Genomic DNA, 19586 nt, shown 5'->3' on the forward strand with positions numbered 1-19586 from the left:
ATACCTGTCTCCAAGGAATTGTTGTTCCCTCTAAGGAGTTATAGGAGTATAATGAAGTACCTCCTGGGTAGTTCCTTTCCTGACCTTTTGGGCAGATACAGAGAGGTACCTCTGGAAGGCTTCTCTCCCATCTTTGGCCCACCTTTTGGCTACCAGTCACATAGTCAGGCTGGGTAGGAGAGGCCAAGAGAACAAAGGAATTCTAACATGTATAAAAGAGGCAGGACACCGCCACTTCCTCAACACCCAGCTCTGAGGCCCCTTCTCTGCAGAGAAGTCTACCTCTGTTCTATCTTTTAAATAAAACTTGCTTTCTAGGCTTGCCTTGGCATTTCTCAGGAGTTCTATCTTCAACATTCTAGGGAAACTGAACTTGGCACTGATTGATTCTCATCACCAGCAGCAACATCACTACCCAAATGGTACTTTCCTCAAAGTGCTTCAGTTACAAAGGAAAGGAGATGCATGTAGTGATATATATATCATATTCATAGAATAAGCACTTCATACTGAGTGCTTATTCTGTGCAGGAGGACTTTCTCTGCACTGTTCTTAAAGAGTTAAACAGATCTTTATAAGGTTAGGACTCATGTGCAAATAGGTTAAAACAATTCTCCCTAACTCATGTCATGATTTCGTATAATTTTGTACTTTGTATTATCACTTGTAGAAAACAATAGAAAGGGAGACAGAGTATTGGGAACAAGAAACAGAGGAGATTTGCTGTTTTTGTTTATATGGAGCAGCCCTCAGAAAGCAGACCAAACCACCCATGACATTCATCACATTGGACTTTGCCTCCATCTTCTTTGCTAGCAATCAGATAGAATTAGGAAGAGAATGTTTCTTAGAATCAGCTGTTACTAATTCCATTATTTTTTCTTTAAATTAGCTTAGCATCATTGGCCCCACAGGAAGCTGGTGATAAGATCTTATTTAGTCAAATAAAAGATGCAGAACTCTCCCCAAATTTTCTTTTTTTATGTACAATGCTAAATGAGTACCACCACTCTCCCAAACTCATGGATACTTGCATTGAATTTTCTGAGATGGCTGCCATTTTGGCATAAGCATAAGTTACATTTATCATCTTGTGTAGTTGGAAGTCAGTATAGCCAGAACGTAAAAGTGTTTCTTCAATCAGCTGCAAGAACCACAGCAGAGGCAACTCTCATTTACTGACTACTCAACATGTGCCAGGAGCACTCACAACAGCTTGCTATTTAGGCATGATCCTCTCCAGAATTATGTGAGGACCCGGGATCTCAGTGAGACAGTTTGCCCAAGGACACAGCATAGGGGTGCTGCAGTATACCTGCCTGTGGACAAGCATCCCTGGGAGACACAGACAGACAACACCTGTGCCTTTCACAAGAGCACAGTATCATCGCACGCCATGTCTGAAAAAAGATTATCTTTGAGTGAACTGTTCTGCACATTATACGGAAAGCTCAATTGAGACAATGGATAATTTGAGTAAGAAAATAATCTAATGGACATGATGCCGATTTGTTATTCCAAGGTATTTTCAGGATTTTATCACGAAATAAGGGAGATGGCAGAGAGACATAACCAAGACCTTGGTGGCTTTGTTTCTTCTAATGTATCTTTAAATAGTATGTACTTGATGATTTTTTTGTTGTTGTTGTTTTTTGAAGGAATAGTATATAAACACATCTAGGTGAACAATGTTTCCGCATCTTCTGTAAAAACAGGGTTGAAGGCATTATTCCCAAATGCTGCTTATATAAGATGCATGAAATAGATTCTATGGTAATTTAGTCCTGGGAAACATTTGTCTCTCTTGAAAGAATAAGTAAGTTTCCCTTAATCAGATGAGGAGAACTATCTGATCCTTATTTCCTTTTCTCAGAGACTAAGAGGTTAATTCAGTGTTCAAGGACAGAAATTACATTAAATGGGTTGTACTGTCCAGTGGAAACACAATGTGAGCTACACATGATATTTTTCCATGTAATTTAAAACTTTTAGTAACCTCCTTAAAAAGTAATAATAAGTGAGGGGTTGTGCTGTAGCTCAGTGGTAGAGCATTGATCTAGCATTCACAAAGCCCTGGGTTCAGGCCCTAGCACCACCAAAATAAATCAACGAGTAAGCAAATTAACAAATAAATAAACAGTATAAAATATAGTATATTTTATTTAATCTAATACATCTAAAATATTATAAACTCAACATACAATTAAAGGATCTATTTGATATTATACCCTTAGAAATGTGGTGTGAATTTTTCTATTACATAATATCTCAATATTGACAAGCCACATTTTAATTGTTGTTGCTGGGGATGGAACCCAGGGCCTTGCATAAGCTCTACCTGCTCTACCACTGAGCTGTGCCCCTTGCCCAGGTGAGCCATTTTCAAGAGTTCAATAGTCAACATGTGGACAGCAGCAAAGATCTAGGTAATAGGATGAAAGTTCAGTTTGTTCATGTGTGTATGGGAGTGTGTACTGTTTTTTTTTATTTTTGTAGGATTTTTACATACATGTCACCTATGATGCTATTTTGATACTCTATTGGAAGCTTACAAAATGTGACTTATAAGTAAATAAATGAATAAGCAAACATATATGCACATATCACTGAAGGAGAAATTTTGGAGATGTCTTAGGCCACACTTTGCCTATACCAGCTTTGTAATTGCAGGTAAATGTTAATGTCTTTAGCATTTAACTTCCTCCTTGAAGAAGTGATAAATTTCACCTAGATGGCTTCTAAGACTGTTCCAGCTCTAAAGAAAGATGATTTTGTTACTTTTTAAATCTCAAGTATTGCACTTTGTGCTTTCAAGTGAGGCACCCATTACGTCATATGTCACAATATGGATCTAAAACATGCATCTTACCTCTATCACCGGCCTGGCATCAAAATAAGATGATTCAACAAGGGTGGAAAGGAAGGATGGAATGCTGCCTGCCTTATTCCTGGCTCACATGCTCATGCAGTTGCAGGTTGATTTATCACATTTTCAGTTAAAGAACAAAGCTTTATTTCTCAGGGGAGATTATTATAAGTCAAGCCCCTGAGAGACTCTTTAATGAGAAAGTCAATGACGATGTTTCCCAGAAAGCTTTGAATAACTGCACAGTTAACTCCACATATGATTTCCTAGGGCTGTGCAGATCAGTGGATTATCTTTGACCATATTGTGTTCATTCATTAGCCAATATATGGAAATTCAGGGTATCTGATTACAGTAATTTGTACACTGTAATTACAGAGAATGAAGTGGAGAGAAAATTTTAAATAATTTAAAAGATTTTTTCACCTCTGTGATGTATAATTCATTAAAATACCAAATATATATTGAAATTGAAAAGATATGTTTGCCTTTGGAAATGATAAATCTCCTAAACTATATATTTTAATATCACAAATAACATTTTACTTTTAAAATGGTGTGAGTGAATGTTTACAAAGATTTTAGTACAATGCCTTTCACAATATTCTGTTAGTGTTATAAATATTTTTGATATTTAGTTCAATAAACGCTCAGAAAGATAAAGATTATTTGTGTCCCAAAAGGACAAAAATAAAATTTAAGGTAATGCATTTTTTATTTCCATTTCCCTAATTATTAAATTTTGAATATTTGTATGTAAAAATGAACCTTATTGATTAGAGAGCTACACTTTGCAAAATATTATTCATTGTCAATAAATTCATACTACAAGCCTGCATAGGATGTTCAAAGACATTCCAGGAATCTAAACTTAGAAGAATAACTTTGGACCTTACAGGATAGTTGATAAATAAATTTGTTTATTTGGGTATTTTTATTTCATGTATCCATTCATGATGTAAGACACTGAAGGAAAGGCAGTTATAAAGATTCCAAGTCCTTTGTAGGACTCTAGAAACACTTCCAGGAAGCAGTCACATGCCTGCAGAGATGCAGGTTCCAGATCTACTATTTCATAGACACAGGTGGGCTCTTGGCAAGGTGGGGGTGGGTACCATGCTATGGCTGCACTCTGACTGCAGCCTTGTGTGTTGCATGTGCTACTGGTGGGGGCACCATTTTACTGAACTTCAGGTCCTTGCTCGTCCAGGGTTGGTGATGGCTGTATCTACTTCATGGTGCTGCTGTGGGAAATACATGGGACAGTGCGTATAAATGCTCCGGACTTGTTCTAGGTGGAATGGTGTCCCCTCTAACTTCATGTCCTTCCCAGAAGCTCAGTTTATTACCTTATTTGGAAATTAAGGTAATAAGGAAATTATTACCTTATCCTAAGTCACGCCTGTGCAAAGAGAATCTATAAGCCAAGGTATGTCAGGTATTTCTCACAACCACCAAAAGCTAGAAGAGTTAAGGAAAGCTCCTCCCCTAGGCCTTTCAGAAAAGGTACCTGCTGGTACCTTGATTTTGGATTTCTAGGCTCCAGAACTATGAAGCAATATATTTATTTTAAGGTAGTGGTGCATGGCAGTCGTAGGAACCCAACAGAGTTAGTGGCGCATGGCAGTTGTAGGAACCCAATAGAGTCTACACGCCTGGATCTTCCTTGACACGTAGTAGAGGGGCTTGTCTAGGACTGGAAGCAGCCCCTTACCAAAGGTAAAAAGAGAAATCTCTGTGTGGTCAGTCATACTAGTGTCCACCAAGTCTGGGGTAAGCTATGATACCAACCCAAAGTGGAATTCTAAGAGCAAATGATATTTTGAAATTCATATGGAAATCAATAATCCAAAAATTGGGATTCTGACAGCTGGCACATACCTTGGTTGGAGTTTAGAGGTAGGGCTTGCAGCCTTCATGGCAGAGATTTGCAATTTTAGAAAGTCCATTATGCAGGAGAATCCTAATTCCCTCTTTTATCATGGTGGGATCTAAGTAGGAGCTACAGGGTTTTGTATGGGGCACTGGGGATTAAGGATGGGAAGGTAGATAGAGACTGGACCCAACGAGCCCTTTAGGCCACCCTTCTATTTTTTAAATGACTTTGAAGGATGCTAGACCAGGGCCATCAATGGCAAGTGTCTGGACCAGTCGCATTGACAAACCCTGGCAGCTTGTTAGAAAATTCATAAGCTCAGACTCCACCCAAGGCCCATGTGACAGCACGCTGTGTTGAGGCTCAGAAGCCTGTCTTTGAGCAAGCTCTCTGAGCGATTCTCATGTACCTCATATGAATATATCGGTCTGGTCTAGATAAAAGTCCGTGAATAGATTTAGCCTGGAGTGACCACATGAGTTTTCTTCTCCACATGGATTGGTTTCCTCCAAGTTTCCGACCCCATATCCTAGGCTCCTCTTAAAGTCAGCTATCCATCTATTCTCTCCATGTCTACCACATCATCCTAAACCAAACCATTATATGACATCACTTGGCTGGATTCATGAAAATGTTTCCCCACTGGTCACCTGGCTCCCACACCCAGTCCTCACTTTGAATTCTATCCATCGACCAGCAGCAACAGCATCACCCACCTTGGACCTGCTAAATCAGAGCCTGTGACTAAGAAGATCCCTGGTGACTGTATCTATCTGAGAAGCCCAGCTAAGGATCTCTCTTTCATTCATCAGCTGGAATCATTTTTTGAGAATATTAGTTAGACACAACAATTCCACTTATTTTTTTTTCCAGTGGATTTGTATTGCACTTACATAAATTCTGGATTATTCCTACAAACTCTGAGAAACCCAGTGGTATGATTCTCTCTCCAATTTCCCAGACCTCATCTTGTTTCACTCTACCCATTTTTTACTCTGTCTCACCTACTTTGCCAAATTTAGAGTTCTTGGAACAAATCCATTTTTTCCCCTGTCAAAGGGCCTTTGCATTGTCTGTTCCCTCAGCATGGAATAATTCTCCCTCATCCCTTACATAGTTGGCTATGATTTATTCTTTACGTATCACCTCTTTACAGATTGACATGTCAGAAGAGCTCTCCTATCCCAAGCTAATCTCTATCACATTATCCTTTTCTTGATAGTATTCATCACAGTCTGAAATTATTTGGGGTATTCGTTGTTAATTGCTTATATTTCCCATATTACCTCATTAGCTACTTGAGGGTGAAAATTGTGCAGGTTATATTCATTACTGAGTCCCCAGGATATAATATGCATTAAATAAATATTAGCTGAATGCCTGTGTGAGGAAATGCTTCTCCCATCAAGCTCTGGGTACATGAGGCTGTGGGGACCCCGGTCCCAAACATAATGCAGGGCATTATGCGAGATAGGGCTGCAAGAATTGAGGCTTCTGTTTTCTCTAAGACAAGCTGCCTCTTCAAATAGGTTCTAGGGACAGAAGGCCATTTTTTTTTTTTTATACCTGCCAGATTGGCAGCTGTAATATAGGCAGTCAGTCAACTGGGATTAGGTCCATGAGCAGAAAGAACTAAAGGAAAACTTGATGTCAATTCTAAGAATTCAGCTAAATAAAGAAAGTCACAGCTGAGCCTGCTACTGTGCACCTATAGTCCCAGCTGCTTGGGAGGCTGGGACAGGAAGATCAATTGAGTCCAGGAGTTGAGAAACAGCTTGAGCAACAGAGCTAGGCCCCATCTCTTGGAGGTGAAGGGGGTGTTGGAGGGGGAGAATGATAAAAGAAAAAAATCAGTAAGTTCTTTCCACAAGCAAAAGTGACTCAAAAACCATACAGAATGGAGCTGTTTGCGGATTGGGAGGCTGAGGCAGGAAGATCACGTGTTCAAAGCCAGCCTCAGCAATTTAGCAAGGCTCTAAGCAACTTAGTGAGACTCTGTCTCTAAGTAAAAAACATGAAAAGGGCCAGGGATATGGCTCAGTGGTTAAGTGCCCCTGGCAATTCTTGGTCCCCCCTCAAAAAAAAAAAAAAAAGAGTTATAGAGAATGGAAAGTGCTTGGTGGCTTTTCTTTTTTGGTGGTGGGATAAATACACAATATGGCATTAAAAACACAACATCAGCAAGCCATGGAATTGACTCTTCATGTGGTAAAACAGATACTCGTTTAACTCACTTTTTCTTGCTGTCCTTTTTGGCTGACTTCTCCAGAGCTGCCCTCCTTCTCAAGTAGTCATTCTGAATCTCATTATATTTTGTAGTGTGTTCTTTGATCAGGTCAGTAGTTTTCTTGTGGTGTCTCTTCACCAGGTCTTTCATTTCTTTGTAGTGCTTCTTTTGAAGTTTCACGAATGATTTCTGTTGCTTTAGCTCTTCAATCGTCTGTGCTTCCACTTCTGCAACCAAGGAGCATAAGAGCTAAGAGACAGGAAGGACTGACGGTACAGAGGAGCAGCAACCTGCTCTGTGAGCGACAGCTGTCTGATCTTGGCCAACTGAAGCTTAAGAGTAAAGTCAGATGCCAAATGGATCCAGGTTTTAGTCTGTCTCTATCTCCTGCTAATTCATGGCTGGGTTACCAACTTCTCTTCACTTGTATTTTATTTTATTTTAAGTTGGGATTCCTTAGAGGCTGAGCCCACAAGGGAATATTCAGGTTCATGTGACTAACTAAAGGCAGGGGAGGGAGATGAAGCAGGCACATAGGGCAGGGGCAGCAGCTGAACAAGGATGTGTCTCAGCTGCTATTGAGCTTCTGCCTGATCCCAGGGAAGCTCAGGAGGGTGAATTGTCCCCCAGGCTCAGTCTGCTCTTAAGCAAGAGGGTCAGTTTCTCACATCTTTGTATAGTCAGTGGGCAGAGGCATAATCTTCTGGACCAGGGTCTTCCTTTGGGCTGAGGGCAATTTGGCAAAGACAGGGAAGGCTAGCAGCTGTTTGCAGCCAACCCCTCCCACAGCTGGGACCTGGTATACCAGATGTGTGGGAAATCTGGGCAGGACACCCAAGGCAGCCACTTCAAGGATTTAAAACACTTGTACTACTTTATAATGAAATGAAAGAATTCACAGAAAGTGTTTAACAGTTTTTGACATTGTGTCCATAGAGGCTCAGTAAATAATTATGCAGATTCCCTAGTGCCATCTCTATGGGGGACCACTCACAGTAAAGACACCATACATCTGTACAGGTATCTCAACAGTATCCAGCAGTAAGATGTCTCAAGGGAGCACCCTTTAATTTAGTTTGCAGGCAGGCATCCCAAGGATTAGTGCCAGCCTATATAGCATCATATTCAATGTTGAGGAAACATTTATTAGGAAAGAGCCTGACCTTAAAACAATCTGTGTTTCGCTGACATATTTCATAGATTCTAGAATCTGCATTTTAAAAATATGTTCACATTTCTGAAATAAAAATACTACTTATGGTCAATGGGCTGCCAAAATTTTGCAGGATTCTTCTTTCTTAGCAATATATGAGCAATGGGTGTCTTTCAATTGATGGAGTCTTAGCTTCAGTGAATTATCATTGACTTGGACCTAGATTAAGTCAAAGTTTACATATTTCCATCCTTTGATCTGAACTTTTTGCTTTGGGGAACAAAAAAAAATGTTACCATAAATATTTAGAAATGTCAAGAGATTCAGAAATAATATATGCCATGAATAACAACAGACCTGAATATAAAATGATATGCCGAGTGGATAAACACTAAAATCAGAACAATAATTTATGTTCCTAAATGCTCAAATCTTTAAGTAGTTGAAATACACTTCCTTCCCTTAAATGTGTCTATTCTCTTAACATTTTTTATTAAAAAAAATTTTTTTTTGAGATAGAAGCCATGGAGAAAACCAGGTACATTTATTTAATGGTTTCCTTCAGGTCCAAACTGACTCATCATGGTAAGATATCACATTAAGAATTTATAATCCCAAGGAATTGCTGCATTTTGGGAAATAGATTCAACCCCATTTCCTTAAAAATAATTCGCAGTATATCAGCTATGAATGGTTTAAAAAAGGAGCTCCAACTTTTGATAAAATTTTCACATAAAATTCTGTATTATAGTTGGGTACAGTGGTGAGTACCTGTATCCCAGTACTTGGAAGGCTGAGGCAGGAGGATCATGAGTTCAAAGCCAGACTTAGAACTTATAGTGAGGTGCTAAGCAACTTAGAAAGACCCTGCCTCAAAATACAAAAAAAAAAAAAAAAAAATTGAAAAATGGGCTGGAGATATGGCCTATTTCTGGGTTTGATCTCTAAAATAAAAAAAATAAAAACAAATAAAAAATATATTTTCAAAGTATGTAGATAGAAGTCTATTCCTATGACACATTCTAAAGTATAAAGGTAATGTCCATTTATATAGACACAAACATTCCTTCTGAATGAGTCACCAAGACATAATAAGGCTAATACATTGCCACAGACCATTGTATTTTGTCTATGCATTTATGTATTTTTATTTTTGGGGGAACTGGAATTTGAATCCAGAGGTGCTTAACCACTGAGTCACATCCCCAGCCTTTTAATTTTTATTTTGAAATAGGGTCTTGCTAAGTTGCTTATGGCCTCACAAAGTTGCTGAGGCTGGCATTGAATTTCCTCTCCTCCTGCCTTAGCCTCCCGTGCCACTGGGATTACAGGTGTGCTCCACCTGGCCCAGCACATTAATGTATTCTTGAAAAACACTGGATACTTATTTTAAGCATCAATGTGATACTGTTTTCTATGGAACTAAGACTTTTAAGATATTTTGTTTGCTTCTAATGTACTCCTCAAGTAATTTTTCCATGCATATTTTGTGTATTTTTGTGAAATATGAATGCTTACAGAAAAGTACATCAATCCTAAATACACAGCCTTGTGTATTTTCATAAAGTTAACATGCTTCAAATACCATCACCAACGTGAAAAATCAGAACATCGCCAGCACTCCAGACACCTTCTTTGTGGTTCCTGCCCTTACCAGGTATAACCCAATTCTGGGTTTCTAATGGCATGAATGGATTTTGCCAATCTTTTGTTTTCTGCATTACACTTAGGAGTGTTATCCACATCAGTGTGTGTGACTTTCTCATGACTGTATCCTATTCTATATTGTCAATATGTTACAACTTATTCATGGATCTTACATCCTTCTGGTTGTAGACATTTGGCTCTAACCCAGGTGCTCTTTTGGGTGAACGTGCTTGTACATTTCTGTTGTGTATTGGATCAAATATTTTAAATATTTTTAGGACTCTACAACTTATTGAAAATTGTATTGAAGAAAGCTTATATTGATTCTAGGACCACTAGTTTAGGTAAAACTAACCAAATTTAAAATAATTTTAAGCTGTATCACGGTTCTTAAACACCATGCATTTTATGGTCACAAATGGGTGACATTCTGCATCTCTAAAATACAGTTAATTTTCAGCATTTTAGGAAGAAATGCATTACTGTTCCCAGGGCCACACCCAGTAGGAATCTATTCTTTGATTCTGAAATAGCTATCTTGTAAAAAATATATATTACTTTTATGCCAGTAAGGTCCTATTTACTAACTATGGTTATTTCTCTCTGATTACATCATGTAATGTGGCCTATATTTTTTTTAAAAGAAGAAATATTAGATCTTTTTAAAAGAAGAAATATTAGTGATCTCATTTTTCAGAGAAAAATGTAAATTGATTCTCTAAATACTTACAGTGTCTAATATTCACCTACAAAATTCCATGGAGCTTGGGGTGGGGGAAGGGTGGTATTTACCTGTTAGGACGCTCTGAATAAGATCTTCTGTTTTGGCAGGAGCCTTGACAGAACCTGCAATACAAAGGCAAAGTAAATAACCTTCAAAAAGTTTGGTCCTTGATTCTAAGTTTTTGAGTCCTTGATTCTAAGTTTCTAAGAATGAAAAATGGTGGTAGAAAATTATTTATAACAAGATTACTCCAAAAAGTCTTTGTTTTGTAATTTTGAGACAAACCTAATTATATGTGAAATTATATAGCTGCTTCATTCACATATAGGGAGAGAAAAGAACCCTCCACCTGGATCAAAACAACAAATTCCATTTAGGGAGTGCTAATGCCACCTTTTGGGCAAATAAGGAATGACAAGTGGGCTTTTAAAAATCGAAAGCTGAGCACTTGCAGGCTAGATCCATTTATGGATCAGCTGCCAAAATTTAAGGATGAACAGGATATTTGCATAGTCTCAAAGAATCTTCCCTTGGCTATCAAAGAGCAGAAATCTTAACTTTCCATGGAGAAAATAACTGAACCAAGTGCTCCCACATTGTGGCAGATGGGACATATTAACATCACACCCCTGATATGCTGAACAGAGAAGGACACAGCATAACTTCTGTGGTGGTCTTGCCTAAAAGTTCAGGACTCAGTCTATTCAGGAGAATATATCTAGGCAACTCAAATGGGGGGAATTTTACAAAATAATATTAGAATTCTTCAAAATGATCAAGGCTATTAAAACCAGGAAACACTAGGGTTTGCCATAGATTAAAGGAGACTAAGAAGACTTATAAGTACAATGTGGGATCCCGAGTTAGAATCTGGGATAGCTAAAGGACATTAGTGGAAAGCAGCCAAAGTTCAAACGAGGTCCACAGTTCATCTCAGAGTATTGTGTCAGTGTTAATGTCCCAGTTTTTTGAACGTTGCACCATGATTTTGCCACATGGTGACTTTCGGGAAAAGGGAGAATTTCTGCCATGTATTCTATGCCAATTAAAAAGCATTTTCTGTTCATCAAATTATTTTAAAATATCAAGTTTAACAAGTCAAATACTGGCACACACTAGCCTTCATCACTGTGACATACAAAGCAAGGACCCAAATGAAGCTTATCCTAGGAAGCTCACCTTCTATTACCAGAAATAGGACATACATAACAATGAGAGATGATTACATAAACCCGTGTAAGATTAAAGGTCAAGTGAGCTGCAGAGAAATCAAAGGATTTTTCTGAGAAAGGTGACTTGAGCGTAGCTTTGGTTGGAGTATCCACAAAAACTATTAGGAACTGTGTCTGTCTTGCCATAGGTTTCCACAGGTTAAGGAGATACTGTATCACCTAAAAATTGCAGTTTATTCATCGGCAAAATGGAGACAATAATAGAATCTCTTCATAGGGGCTTGGTGTGAGGGTGAGATAATATAATGCACCCTACTAAGCAGGGTGCACAGTACATGGTAGACACTCAAGGGCACTGAAAAGCAAGCTGGAGTAAGGGAAAGGAGATCTTGGCAGAGACTTAATAAAGTACGACTGAGAACGCGTTTCTAAAGCAGAGTTGCTTATAAGTTGCTTGAAGAACTCTTCACAAACCCTGCCAGCAGACGGATCACATTGCCACCACTAATAAAGACACAGGAAACCTGGGGGAGTTTCAAGTGGCCAGCGGAACCCATGAGCCCTTGAGTCCTCTTGGCATGCATGCATTCACCCATCCACTCTTCACGCAGGTCTGTGCTGCTTTTTGCACTTGAAATCACACAGCCACCCGAACCACGCTGCCCCCTTCAGTGGCACCATAAGCTTTTCACTCTTTATTACCTGGTGCAGCTCTGCTTTCACATCGCTTACCTGGAGCAGGTTGGCTGTGCAGAGCCTGGGAAGGTGGTTTGGGTGCCAGGGATGTAGTGTGATTCACCCCATTTTCTGAGGGAGTCGTCCTGGTTTCACTTGGAGTCTCTGTTGGTGTTTCCCCAGGATCAGCCTAAAATCATAAAGAGCCTTTCATTTTCTACTGTTCCTATTATACTTGTATTACCTTCCTAAACCAACAAGGCGTGGTGTTACAGTGTTCTCAACAACTCATTTGGAGTCTAAAATATCTAATTTTTAACTGGGAAGAAAGACAAATGTAGAATAGTGTGGAGTCATATTCGTGGCAGGTTGACGGAATTAAAGGCTCAGTTATTCAGACCCTTTCATAGTGTCCTTCCTCATTGTCTCTAGAACTGACCCTGTGGTTTGTTTTCATCAATCATGACAGTAGCTCAAGGCTAACCTCAGCAACTTAGCAAGACCCCGAGGGATGGGTCTCAGTGGGAAAGCACCCCAGGTTCAAACTCCAGTATCACAAAGCAAAAACACACAAGAGAGTAGTAGCAAACTCCACACAAGCAGAGGATCATAAAGACACATGTGATTTCCTCTGCTCTTTCTCAGACCCTCTCCACTAGAGCAATGGAGATGAGAGATGCTGTGTAGGGCATCTCAGCCCTTCTGGCTGAAATGTCTTAGACTAGCCAGTCTCAGCTGTCCACAGTTCATTCATCGGAAATTCACATCAGAGAATCTGTAAGATATGCTGAGACTAGTCCAGATCAGCAGAGGTGCCCCTCTGAACAAACTGCTCAAGAAGAGTAGTAAGTAGTTCATAAAGTAAGCCACTCAATTCGGGGATTGTTTTGTTTTATGTAAATAACTAATTGATGTGGTAAATAAAAAGAGCACAGATTTTGGAGCTAGACCTGCCTGGCTTGGAATTCTGGCTCTGCCACTTCCTAGTGGTGATTAAGTGATGAAGTGAATTAAATGATACTGGGCGAGTCACTTATTCTCAGTGTCTCTGTTTCTATAGATAAAGGATATACAAATATTGGGGATCATAATATAATTGATCATGCAAGGCTGTTTAGGGGAGCAAATAGGTTAATATTTATGAAGTCTTTAGAATGTTTCCTGGTACAGAGCAAATATGTGTGTGCTCAGTAAATAAAACATTTATGTTTATGCAACACCATCCATGGATACTAATAAATGCATGAATGCTTATGAAATCTCCATTCCACTCACTCCAACAGCTATACACCATAACCACTTAATAAATGATTGCTGAATAAATGCTAATTCTGATAAAATAATTGCCTTCCTCATTACGCACTATTAAGTGATGCTTGTCAATACTGTGAACACTGTGGCTCTTCATTAGACTATCCTTCTGAGTTTGTGGCAGGTTTTACCGACAATGAGGTTATTCTGATGTTCTACTTTGTACTCCATTTACAAAACATGTTAGGAAATATATTTTTCCAGAAGGCATTGGAAGCCCAACATTGTGACATTTTGGTATGTCATTACAGATAACAGACTGTCATATGGAAACACTTTCATCAAAGGTAAGATAAAGATGAAAATAGTGATGCTGACTGTTGCAAGTGTTTTTTTTTAATCCATCCCCCAAAGCATCTTTAAAACATGAGTGCCAGACAGCTTTCCATAATGGCAAAACTTACTTTAAGTCAACAAATAATCGCTGCCTACAAACCATGGGTGTTCGGGCTGGTGGCACTGAGGTAGAAGAGGGGAGCCTTGGTACTTGTGGAGGGACATTTAGAAGGAAGCCTGGAGCCTAAACAAGTAACGTAGGTAGCCTGTGTAGAGAGCTCTGTCCTTTGAAAATGGCTGCTTCTATTGGTAACTTTCAGCATGATCACTTTATTTAGTTAACACTCATCAGGAAAATTCTCCTAGAATCATATGCCGAATGGAAGGACTGTGTATTCTTTGGTCAGCAGACATTGTGAACATGTGGCTCCTGGTCCAAATGCAGGATGTGGACTGTGTTTTTATTGGCTCATCCAATGTTACCAAACTTTTCAGCGCAGGTTTTAATTTTAGAAAATGGATTTCTTGTTTCTCTTAAACAATCATATTTGGCAACACTGGACCTCTACACCCACACTGGGCTAGAACTGAAAAGTTTCTCTGCCTTATGGGATTTATTCCCTCCTTTCTCATTTAGGTTCTTGACCTGCCTGGGTTTATGGATGGCCCTGGAGAAGTCTGAAAAAGAATAGATGGTTGACCACAAAATTCATAAAAGAAATGCATTTATGCTGCACAGATGAAGCCAAGGGAGCATCAGACTGACTACTGGGTTGTTAGCAAAGTTAATGGCTAGCCTTTGTCTCTTGGCTTGAATACAGTAGGGCCAAAGCTTCCTAGCCCCCGGACCCCATGAAGGTGGGGCCCATGTTCACAATACTAGTTACTCTGCCAGCAAAGAAGGAAGGTGGCCCCTACATCTGAAGAAATGCTTAGTTGAGAGTCACACCTGATAATGTCTGCAGACAGCATAGGCTGCACCACACAGACCCAGGGGCACTATTCACAACATATTTTGAATAGGCAGTTGATAAGCAAAGTGGACTAGATTTAATGCAGCACCACCCAAAGCTGCAAAGAGATCTCCTACAAATGTGGCAGTTGTTAACTCAGATTCAGCCTATTGCTACCCAGGTTTAGAAAGAAAACAAAAAACTGGAAAACTAGATTTGTATATGAACTCTCACTATTTCCAATCACCGAAAGGCCAGAGAAAGCACATCTTCAGACCACATTAGGTCCTGAAGCTGCCAAACTATACCCACTGTTAAGATTCTAGGCAGGATTTGCCTAGAATCCTGAGACTGTCAGGGCAAGCAGTGTGTCCTTAGCTATCCTAAAGGGACAGGGGTGCTCGGGAAACGCAGTGGGCCAGGAAGCAACCTTCTGCAGTTCACCATAGTTCCCAAAGTCCCCTGGCCACAAAGGTGGAGGGAAGAAGGCAGGTAAGGAGCATGGATATTAAATGCTGGGCTAAGGAATTTTTTTTTTTTTTGGGGGTCGGTCCTTGTGTAGTTGGAACCTTATAAAGGGCTTCTTATGGTTTTTCTGGAGACAAGTTTTATATGTTATTGAGTGAAAACCTATGATAGCAAATATCAGACTAATATTTGAAGCTTTTTGCTAAGGGCTGTGTATTTAAATTTTAATTGATTACATTTACCTAATGGCAGTTGGTAATAAAAGCAGAGGTAGATCACCTTGTGCTAGATACTATTATGGGCACTGGCCCTATCTCAGGCAGTTGGTGGGCCCCAGTCTCAGCACCATTATAAAGTAAAGAAGTTGGAGATATTATTAAAAGTCTTTACTAAACAATTAAAAGTTATGTAATTTGCCAGAGGTCAGGAGAACTGGTATTTGAATGTGTGCTGTCATCTAAATCCTAAATCTTTAAACTAGTACTTCACTCTATATTCTATGAGAATAGCAACATAAGGAACCACAGGAATAATGTAATTGAAAATATATGTGAATTAGTAAAATGTTAACTCATTTTCATATAAACATGAACATAATTCTCAAAAAGATTGCTTTGTTGCACTAAAAAGGCATTCTTATGTAAAAAGTTAAAGTCAATAAAATGATTAAATGTAAGATCTGCAAAATGAAAAAGCACCTATAGTAATATAATTACTATAATTTAACTTTTTGATATGATTGAAATGTAAAATAATTCTCAACATATGGGTATGTGAGCAGAGATGTAAATGTCAAATTCCTTGTCCCACTCAAAGAATCAGAAGAAATCAACACTTGTGACTTTATTTCCCAGGCTTTCCTAAATATTCACTTTTGTGAGTTTAAATAAAATAAGCACAAAATACTTTCATATAGTAGTGGAAATTATGATAACAAAAGAACCAGAAATGTGTTTTATTAATATTTGAAAGACTCTTAGGATCCAAAGAAACAAATTACCAGGAAATAAAGTTCAGAAGATGGGATATCAGTTTCCCTAACTAAATCTTGCATTTTAGCTAGTGGGGAAAAAAGCACAAAGTGAACCAAAGCAGAAGGGAACCCCTGCCCTCTAGTGGCCAAATGAAATTATTGAAAAATTATTGCAATGTTTTTCTTTAAACCAAGGCAAAATTGGCTTTTTAAAATTAAAAATTTTTATAAAAAGATTCTTGGTTTGAAAATGAAAAAAAGTGTCTTGAAAATATATGTGAACTAGTAAAATGATAACTGAAAAGGCCATTTTTTTTTAAGGTTTTTAATGCTGATTTATAAAGACTGTCATCCTGGGTACTGACCATTTGGATCTGATGATCAAGCTGACAAGATTGAGCATTTGGAGAATTTAATAGAGTAGTTAGCATGTTAAGTAAAGTGTCTTCCAAATACCAGATGTGTGACTCAGCAATTTGAGGTATTTGAGGACGCTGGCTTTGCCTGAGTCATCTGAAAGGTATAGCCCCTTTCATGTAACTAGTTAAGATGATGGTATCTTAATCTGGTCACCAGATGGTAAGAGAAAAGATCATCAGTTTTCTTTAAGAATATTTTGGATGAGACTCATATTTCATGATGCAGAACCTAATCAGTACAGATGTATACAGTGGCTGTGATTTTGTTAGATTCAAAATTTCCCTCAAGAAAGATCTTTCCCAAACATGTACAATTTGTGCCTTAAATTTTTATTATCTGAATAAATTTAGATAATGTATCCATCTTACATTTCAAAGAAATACAGGCTTATTCTTTTTTTAAAAAAATTGTCCTGGTATATGTGTTCTCCAATGTTTAGGAGTGAGGTATATGATGGTTTGCCACCTACTTTGAAAGGCATTAAAAGTAAGATGAACTGATAAATGGATAGAGGGATTTATATGTGGTAAGGGGAATGTATCAATAAAAGTTGCACTGTAACACATTGAATCATCTCTAGATTACTCATAAGACCTAATATAATGCAGATACTATGTAAATAGCTGTTTTACTGCATTATTTAGGGAATAACAACTAAAAAATCTATACATGTTCTTTACAGTGCAACTTTTAAAATATTTTTAATCAGCAGTTGATTGACTCCATGGAGGCAGGACCCATAGACTCAGGGGGTGAACTGAAAAGTTTTTGTGAATGTTGATCGAGTTCCAGTGGAATCAGAAGAAATAAATTCTTTTCAGCTTATAAAGAAATCATGGATTCCTCTTCTAAAAGAAATCTTTCTCTCTAAAGAGAAAGTAGACCAACTAACTTCGACATTCATCCATGGAACCTGAATCAATGCTGTGACAAAATTCTCCAGGGGATCTGTGTGCACATTACAATCTGACAAGGTCTACTTGGGAATAGAGTGAAAAATTATACCTTTAGTCACAATTTTTTAAATACACGTGGAAATGGACCTTGAAAATTAATAAATTTTGCAAAGACTATGGTCAATCACTCACATAACAACTTCTAAAATATTATCAGGGAAGAGGGTTTCTCCAGGAGTTCTTCCAAGGTTCCTGTGACTAACTTGACACTTTAGAGTGGATGGAATTCATGGGTTACATCCGGGGAGAGTTGCGCACTGGCAAGAGACAGGAGCGGGCCACCATAGCAGTGATTCTCAGTGTGTGGTGCCTGGGCCAGCACCACAACACTGCAAATTGTTGGAAATGTAGATTCTCGTATCCACTCCAGAACTATTGAATCGGAAACTCTGGTATGGGACCTATTAATCTCTGTTTTAAGAAGCCATCCAGGTGATTCTGATACATGCCCAAGTTTGAGAGTCTTGCTACTCAAAATATGATCCATGAACCAGCCGCATAAGTATCATCTGAAAGCTGATTAGAAATGCAGACTTTTGTGACCCCTGACAGATCTATTGATTATGAATCTGCTGTAACAGGATGGCCAGGTGAACTGTATGCACAGTAAAACTGAGAAGTTCTGCTCTGGAGCAGAGTGTAAACCTTTATCATTTATTGAGAGTCATGACTTTATAATCCTATGCTATTTGGTATAGCATGGATTACAATTTTCAAGTTTCTGGATTCATCCCTGGAAAGATAAATCTTTCAATAACCTGTTGTAATTTTTAAAAATTATTATGAAGGAGGACACTGCCACATCAATGCTTATAGCAGCACAATTCACAATAGCTAAACTGTGGAGCCAACCTAGATGCCCTTCAATAGATGAATGGATTAAAAAAAATGTAGCATATATACACAATGGAATATTACTCAGCAATAAAAGAGAATAAAATCATGGTATTTGCAGGTAAATGGATGGAGTTAGAGAAGATAATGCTAAGTGAAGTTAGTTAATCCCAAAAAAACCAGATGCCGAATGTTTTCTCTGATTTAAGGAGGCTGATTCATAGTGGGGTAGGGAGGGGGAGCATGGGAGGAATAGACGAACTCTAGGTAGGGCAGAGGGGTGGGAGGGGAAGGGAGGGGGCATGGGGTTAGAAATGATGGTGGAATGTGATGGACATTATTATCCAAAGTACATGTATGAAGACACAAATTGGTGTGAATATGCTTTGTATACAACCAGAGATATGAAAACTTGTGCTCTATATATGTAATAAGAATTGTAATGCATTCTGCTGTCATATAAATAAAAAAATTAAAAATTATTTTGAAGGAGATTTTTTAAAGCAGTTGAATTTAATCAATCATTGACTCATTTCAAGTGAATGTATGGTATTATCTTTATATCTTATGTAAAAAGACCCTAGTTGTTCAATTTATAAGCCAATGATACTAGGCCAGCACTCTAACCATTATGATAAGTCATTGACACTTCTAAAATGGGGATTACTATGTTTGTTCTAGGTAAAGCCCATTTTTATCGAGGACATCCAATATAAGTGCTTTGTCAATGCCAAAGTTGTATAGTATATAAATGAAGGGAGTGTGTCATTTTTTAAAGGACATTTCCTAAAAAAAGTAAACTTTCTCTTCTTACTTTATTGTTTGACTTGAAGTTCAAGGACTTTTATAAATTACTGTTGATATTTTGCAAACTCATTATATGAGGAAGATTGGAGAAGACAGAGGTTCATTTTAAAGAGAATCCAGTATGAGCAGTAAACCTCATCCTTGAATTTAGTGCCAAGTTCTTAAACTATGGACAAAGTGTCAAGCATCTGTCTTGGAGAAATTAAGAGATACCCATGACTTTATTCGGTCAAGCCCTGTGAACTGGT

The 19586-nt window shown here is 38.4% G+C and overlaps 1 protein-coding gene across 3 annotated transcripts in view; it reads right to left on the reverse strand.

Moving 5' to 3' along the window:
• Plcb1 (phospholipase C beta 1) overlaps positions 1-19586 on the reverse strand; it is a 722370-nt gene that overhangs the window by 109276 nt on the left and 593508 nt on the right. For all 3 annotated transcript variants that reach the window (XM_058575379.1, XM_046433107.2, XM_046433108.2), the window contains 3 exons: positions 12398-12530; positions 10562-10615; positions 6977-7196 (listed from right to left, as the gene is read on the reverse strand). In XM_058575379.1, coding sequence (XP_058431362.1) covers positions 6977-7196; positions 10562-10615; positions 12398-12530 — 407 coding nt within the window. The remainder of the gene's footprint in view (positions 1-6976; positions 7197-10561; positions 10616-12397; positions 12531-19586) is intronic.

Source organism: Marmota monax, unplaced genomic scaffold (assembly GCF_021218885.2).
Source record: "Marmota monax isolate L192 unplaced genomic scaffold, Marmota_monax_Labrador192_F-V1.1 WCK01_AAM20220418_F8-fsc00014, whole genome shotgun sequence".
Classification (NCBI taxonomy): Eukaryota; Metazoa; Chordata; class Mammalia; order Rodentia; family Sciuridae; genus Marmota; species Marmota monax.